Raw genomic sequence first — 7734 nt, 5'->3', positions numbered from 1 at the left:
AAAAAATTAGCTTTGTCATTGAAACTGATAAAAACTGAGAAAAATAATCATAATGACGTAGTCCCCATGCTATAATAATAATAATAATAATAATAGTTATAATGATAAAACCATTTTTAACTGCGGGGACATATCTTTATTGTAATATTTGTGTCCCCTTAAAAAAAATGCTAGAAAGAAATTTTACATTTATTGTTTATTTATTGTCTCATTTTTAGTTTTTGCCTATTGTATAATAGGAAAGTACACTGCCTGAATAAAGCCCTCCTGCCTCTCCAATTTTTAGAACAACGAATAATAACTTGACTTCTAGTTGATCATTTGGTATCAGAAGTGGCTTATATTAAAGACTTATTTTGCCAAAATAAAATATGTCATACCTTAATTTTTAATTATTTAATTTGGAGAGTAAGGTCTGACTTTGCTCAGACATAAGTCTTGTCATTTAACATAAATAATTTACAGTATAGAATAAAAAGTTCTGGTGCAGTGGAAAATTAATTAATATTGTGTATGACTCCCGTGAGCTTGGAGGACTGCATCCATACATCTCTGGATTGACTCAAATCACTTATTAATAAAGTCATCTGGAATGGCACAGAAAGCGTTCTTTCAGGACTCCCATAGTTCAACAAGATTTTTTAGACTCACCTCAAATCCTCCATCATCTTAATAATAATGTTAATAATAATGTTTATATCTGATGAAAGGGCTGGCCAATCCTGGTGCACATTGACCTTCTTCACAATCAGGAACTTTGATGTAGAGGCTGAAGTGTAAGAAGGAGTCCTTTCCTGTGGAAGAATTTGCCCTCTCCTGTCGTTTTTAATGTAATGGGCAACACAAATGTCTTGGTACCTCAAGCTGTTTTTGTTGCCATCCACTCTGCAGATCTCTCATACAACCCCATACTTAATTTAACCCCAAACCATGATTTTTCCTTCACCAAACTTGTATGATTTCTGTGAGATTCTTGGCTTCATGCGGGTTCCAATAGGTCTTCTGCACTATTTGTGGTGAATGAGATGCAGTTCAACAGAGGATTTATCAGAAAAAAAACTGTCTTTAGTTACTTTTCTAAAGAACAACTAGAAGTCAAGTTATTATTTGTTGTTCTTACAACTGGGATCAATGACAAGACTTTTGTCAGGCAGGTAATGTAAGTCTATTTAAAAAAGTGCATCATAAAATAAATAAATGTATCTTGTAACTTTTTACTTTGTACATGTATCAGACTCTGATCATCTTATGATACAAAAAGTTCAAGTTAAATTACAACAGGAGCAGCCCTGAAATATTATCAAATTTTATTGTGTGATTTATTTGGTTTCTTTTTTGTAGTACATTTTTTTCTGAATAAGCAACAGCCAGAGTGTCAAATTTTGATAAATGCCAAAAGGTTTCTGTATGTGGTATATATTAGCACTGATGTTAAATTGCATCAATTCAAAGCACATATGCATTTATAACAACTAGATTAAACTAAATTATGTAACTAGGGATACTGAGAAATTATCATCTTTTGATTGTAAGTTTTGATAAACATCTTCAATATGCTGTATTTCCAAACCCTCCTATTCACTCCTAATTAGATTCAGTGCTGTTTAGCTTTAAATACCCCAAAATGTACACTATAAATCGTTGTTTATTTTATCCAAATATTGTATTTTAAGTGTATGATTCATCACATTATGCTTTCTTTTGGAATTAAGCACTAAGATTGAGATTGCTAGTACCATGGTATGCTGTTCAAGTTATAAAAAATCTACACCATATGTTCTCCCTTACTATCTTGACTACAAAAAAAAAAACTTTACTTTCTGGTTATTGAACCTTTAAAGATGTTTTTCCCATGACATGTTGCTTTGTATTTTGTTCAGGCTTACATATGATTATGTAACATTTAGGTGCAAATATGCAGAGAAGTAAGCCAAAACTAGAGGCTAAGATAGCAAATATTTCCACAGCTACTGTGAATTTTCCTGGAGAACTGACATAAGCTGGAATAAATGTGATCCATACAGCACAGAAAATAAGCATACTGAATGTGATGAACTTGGCTTCATTGAAGTTATCTGGTAGTTTGCGAGCCAAAAAAGCCAAAATGAAGCACAAGACAGCTAGCAGGCCAATGTAACCAAGAACAGCCCAGAAACTTATAGTAGAACCAAGACTGCACTCAATAATAATCTTTTCTTTATAATATGTCATATTTTTGTTAGGAAATGGTGGTGATATTGTAAGCCAAAGCACACATATAAGTACCTGTATAAATGTAAAAGCAAGAACACTGAGTCGTTGTTGTGTAGGCCCAAACCATTTCATGACATTACTTCCTGGAAGTGTAGCCTTGAAAACCATTAACACCACTATTGTTTTCCCTAAAACACAGGAGATGCAAAGGACAAAAGTGATCCCAAAGGCAGTATGACGCAACATACAGGACCACTCAGTGGGCCGACCAATAAACGTAAGTGAACATAGGAAACAAAGAGTCAGTGAGAAGAGCAGCAGGAAGCTTAGCTCTGAGTTGTTGGCTTTTACAATGGGAGTGTCCATTTTGCTCCAAAACAGAATGGCCACGACTGCAGTTAATCCTACTCCAAACAGTGAAAAACAGACCAACACAATACCCATAATTTCTGTGAATGACAAAAACTCTATAGCTTTTAACACACATTTATTTTTTTCACCATTAGACCAGTATTCCCTTGGACACTGCTTGCAGTTAACCGAATCTGGAATGAAAGTCATGATCAGAGAGAGAAAGAGAGAGAAAGAAGAAAACAAAATGTACAACTAATCGGTTGATGATATGAGGTGATAATTACCTGTCTCATTACTAATTTCTCCATCTGCACATGGAACACAGTCATAACAGCAGACAGGTCTTCCTTTCTGAGCAGCCTTTCTGGTGCCTGGAGAACAGCTTTCGCTGCACACAGACCTTGGTTTCTTCATGTGTTAAAAATACATGCATTTAAAAACATTGAACCTCATGCATTTCTCATAAATTTATTATTTTTGTATATACTTTAGTACATTGTGAGTACTTTGCACATAAAATATAACTTAAAATTAATAACCCAAAAACTCCCCTGTGAATTCATTAGTATTTTATGAACATTTTTAAAATTTAATTTAGTTAAATGAGTATGTTCATGAATTCCATTGTAAGTAGGGCTTATGTGCAAATTCATTTATAAAGTACTGTTATGTAGATTACATATGCAGAAATTTAGTGGAGTATTCCAGTCCCTGAACAATCTAAAGTTTGTTTATTATATATCTCAAAAATGCAAAAAAGTCCAACAGGCCATATGACTAACAATAGTTTTTCAATTAAAAGGTCCACCAAAGGATTTACGCAGTAGCGTAATCCTCTAATTTATTTTGAATATAAAAATGCAGCTACCCATTTATATAAAAAAATATATTTGAATAGTTTTTAAAGTGTTGTGTTTTTTAATAGGTTTTGCAGCTTTGTGAAAAGTCAACATTCACAACTCTTGACATTTTTTTGACCTGCAACAACAACCCTTGACTGTATAATTTCTGAACAATTATTCAAATAAAAAGTCTGTTCATTTACTGCCTTGTATGCCTGGTGTACTATAGAACATTTTGTGTAAGAGGCTACTTTACCTGCTTGGTGAATATGGTTTCATAAAGAGTTTCTGATTTTGCTGGTTCTGTCAGCTTATAGTCAACAAATCCATGTGTATTTTGCTACTTGTGGGGAATCTTATACAGCCCAGTATTTATAAGGGAGCAGACAATTGCCACTTTTAAACACAGTGTGTTACAAAAAATTTAAATACCTCCAAATTTCCTCCAGGCCAGATGATGCTTTCAATGTTGAGAACAAAGCGCTGGTCAGGAGGCAGTGAGGCATCATAGTATCCTACTTGTTTAAACTGGAATGATCCATCAGTGTCCTGCTGCCAGTTCACAACCTCATAATGGGCTACTGTGGCACCAGTACGGTCAAACCACACACGATCTCCAAACTTTACAGTGAAATTAACTTTTTTTAGAGCCTCAACCACCTATTGGGAAAAGAAAAACACAATTTATCCATACAATATCAAGTATGTGTATATATATATATATATATATATATATATATATATATATATATATATATATATATATATATTATAAAATTAGGTTGTGGTTTATATTTAACCTGCTGTGGTTGTGTTGCGTGGCCTTTCTCACAATCTTCTCCTTCCTTGCATTTGAGCAGACTATGTAGTGAATGAGCTACTGCATAAATTGCTTTATAAACATGGCTTGAATATCTGTGTTCAGGCACATCTTCAGTGTAGTTTTTCAGTGGAAGTAGATCCTTATATTTGCTGCAACCTACAGTAGGCAAAATCCCCTCAGTCTGTGAGCATGGGAATGCTGTGCTCCAAAACGATTTAGTTACATAATCTAAAAACCCTTCCAAATGGATTTTTCTCAATGCCAATCCCAGTGAACCTCCCATTGAATGAAAGCTGTTTGTGGTTATGTAGTTCTTTGAAGTTATCCATCCCTCTACTCCAATTATTTGGAATCCTGTAATATTCTGAATACTTAGCTGTTCAATTAATAAGCCCATCTCAATAAATGAAACAAATGCAACAATCACTTTTGCAGTGCTTTTTTTAATTGTGTCTACCACTCTTTTTAGTTTTTCTGTCTCTGTTCTGTAGAATTTTACAGAATACTCCACGCAAATTCCCTCTTTCTGGGCTGTTTCGAGAAATATGGCCATTCCATAATTTCCATAGTCATTGTCACTGTTCACAGCTCCCACCCAAGACCAGCCTAAGTACTTGACTATGTATGCAAGTGCTCTTCCCTGGTGGTAATCACTAGAAATAGTCCTGAAAAATGATGGGTAATCATTCCTGTTGCTGAGACATTCACATGATGCTGAATGACTTATCTGAAGAAAAGAGCGAAGAAAAAAAAATGAAAATGGTGCAACACTCACCAGTATGGTGATTCTAACAAAGTTATGGTGTTACTACTTCTTACCACTGGAATTTTAAAAGGTCCTGTAGTTCTGGACAGAATCACTGTGGCTGAAGACTCTGTTTCTCCAATGATAGCATGTATGGGAGACTGTCCATTGCATGTCTCCCCTGCTGCAAATTTCAGTTCATTCATTAGTCCCATTGTTGCACTCATAGATGACAGTCTTGAACCACAGGTATCAAATATTCGGTAGCCAATAGAAACATTTGGCAGCAAATTTTCACTTTTGTTAATTTCCTCAATAGCAAAGATCATTATTTGTGCCAGCCGAAAATCTCTTAGATTCACACTGTAAAACATTATTCAAATCGGTGTAGATAATACTTTGCATTTAATTTTAAACATCTGCCTACTTTAAGTATATTATCTGCTTTCCAATGTAACAAACCTTGAGCATAATAGTGGCTGAGGTTTTTGTTGAAACTCAAATGAAGGTAATGTTTCTTTACTGTGGATTGCAAAAATTCCCCCAATAGTTACGTCTCCATCCTTTGAAAGTAGTGGGTATTTAGCCTCTCCTATTATTTGGCAAAATGCGTTTTCTGTCTTTGCTTGAAAGCAGCGTAAAAAAAGAATAGTGTAAAAATAGAGAATCATTCTAAAGGTTAAGCTGACCATGAAAAGTGAATTAGCTGACATAGTTTGTTTAACAAAGATTGAAAATGTAGCAAATTGTTACTTAGGGCTGAACTTAAGTATGTGACAGAGTTGTGTGTTAGATTAGCTAGATTTGAATAAAGCTGCTCTATCTCTTCTCCTTTCTCTGAGAGAGAGAGAGAGAGAGACATTGTGTGTGTGTGTGTGGGGGGGGGGGGGTGGGGGGTCTAGGAGGAGTCTTTAAAGGAATAGCTAGGGATTATATTTTTCATCTATTTACTCTAATAAATAACAGACTTGGTCATTAGCAATGCAGATTTTTGCATGTGTTGTGCTTTCCATAAATTCCAACAGATGGCACATGGAACAACATACTGTATATACAGCAGAGCATGTGAGGGTAATAGGAACTGTAGCTTATGTAATTTACAATGATGTAGGGCATAACATAATTATGTTAGGAAGATTATGGCATTCAACCTTTATTGATTTTAGACATGGTTATCTGTCAATTAACATGATTAGCAGATCGTACACCATTTAAATTATTTGTCTGGAGATGGACTTATGGTCCAAAGTTCTGAGGTGAAATTCCTCTGTGGAGCTGGATTCCCACGTAAGAGAGGTAGTTTAAAAAGTGGTAGTTTAAAAAGGTGGCAAGGGTTACAAAAACAAAATTTAACTAGACTCAATGGAATAAAGAGTGAAAGGAAGAATAGTTTTAGGCTGGTCTTATCCCATCTTTGTGTCTGAGTCTGGCTGGACTGGACCCCCAGAGGAAAGTTATATTGTAAATGGAGGAACTCAACTCCCCAACAGCTTCTTCTGCTTCGGAACTACTGTGCTCCAGTGTTTTGGGTAATGGGTTTTTAACCATCTATATTTTTGGCCACTAGAGCTGGATCAATAAGGTATTGTGCATGGATCTGTGTGGCTATCACATGTCAGTAACAGAAAGAGCTGTGATTGGCTCTAATGGTCTTGCACGGTTCACCAATGATTGACAATGATAAACACAGCGGCGATTACAGCTGATCCATGATAGACACGCAAAAGGAGGACAAAACTTGCTCTGCAGACAAGCTTGTGTCTGTATCCATAAGTATCGTAGTAACAGCTGAGAGGAGAGGAAATTACCTCACGAAAGCAGGTGAAAGGTCCACAGCCCGAGAGAGCGAGATAAAATCCAACTCATATTTACGAATACATTGTTTTCAAAGTTTGGTGTGTATCTTAGCGAGAAATATTCTGAGACAAATGGCTGAAACTCTGGAGGCAGAGCAGCAGCTGCGGACAGGGCTCACAGTCCAGCTAGACCAAACCCTCGGGGACAGCGACCTGGATGGGGAAGGCAAAGTGATGACCTTGCTGAGCATATGGGTCATATTGTGCAGGAGCTACGTGAAGCTCTCCCTCATGCTCGTCAGATCGAAACTGCCTGGACTAACCTGCGTCCTGACACGTTGACAACGAGGCAGCTCAATCCCCACAAGCAGATAATGTTGCTGATAATCGAGGCATCTTTGATTAGTTTAGTGGAGCTCACCATGTTCCCATTCCAGTCTGCAGCATGTGAATGTTGAGCCCTGTACCATTCACGTGATGCTGAATCTCTTGTTAACTTACGATCTAACCAGACAACCTTACGTTTGCAACAACTCATACTAGAGGTGTCTGCCACATGTACAGATCTTACCAACAGCAGCGGCTCGTCATGAACTCCTAATTCTGCTGAACAACACTGATGCGTTAAGGGATGCGTTCTGGTTCATCAATGGCCTCGACCACATTAGACATGCGAGACAGAATGCAGCAAATACTGAACAACTCACATTCTTCAACAGGCAAGTTATTCATGTTTGTAGACTTTTTACTAACATGATTTATCTCTAGCAAAGCATTACTTAAGGGAATTAGTAACATTGTTGTAAAGTGTTCACTACTTCAACACGTTACATTTGTAAACTGACTTACCACTAACCCAACATTATTACTGATGTGTTACTAACTTTGGGTTTTTACTTTAAGTTTATAATAAAGCAGTGATCAATGATTTACCTGGACCTCAAAATATATATAGATATATTAAGAACAATTATGTTAGTA

The 7734-nt window shown here is 36.1% G+C and overlaps 1 protein-coding gene across 1 annotated transcript; it reads right to left on the bottom strand.

The window, feature by feature from the left end:
- Positions 1-1194: 1194 nt before the first annotated feature.
- olfcg7 (olfactory receptor C family, g7) lies at positions 1195-5750 on the bottom strand. The gene is made up of 6 exons (NM_001366343.1): positions 5420-5750; positions 5032-5320; positions 4190-4939; positions 3822-4049; positions 2832-2955; positions 1195-2738 (listed from the first exon to the last, which is right to left on the bottom strand). Exons 1-6 carry the CDS (start codon positions 5668-5670, stop codon positions 1825-1827), a joined length of 2556 nt encoding a protein of 851 aa, NP_001353272.1. The 5' UTR covers positions 5671-5750; the 3' UTR covers positions 1195-1824.
- Positions 5751-7734: the final 1984 nt, after the last annotated feature.

Source organism: Danio rerio, chromosome 18 (assembly GCF_052040795.2).
Source record: "Danio rerio strain M-AB ecotype USA chromosome 18, GRCz13ab, whole genome shotgun sequence".
NCBI lineage: Eukaryota > Metazoa > Chordata > Actinopteri > Cypriniformes > Danionidae > Danio > Danio rerio.
Note: the sequence above shows the minus strand (reverse complement) of the source record. Positions and strands in the feature narration are given on the sequence as shown.

Coding starts and splice junctions, on each gene's coding strand:
- olfcg7 (NM_001366343.1), bottom strand. CDS start 5,670: ATGTCAGCTAATTCACTTTTCATGGTCAGCTTAACCTTTAGAATGATT. Junction 4,050..4,189: donor ACGCAACACAACCACAGCAG/GTTAAATATAAA, acceptor TTTTCCCAATAG/GTGGTTGAGGCTCTAAAAAA. Junction 2,739..2,831: donor AGAAATTAGTAATGAGACAG/GTAATTATCACC, acceptor CTTTCATTCCAG/ATTCGGTTAACTGCAAGCAG.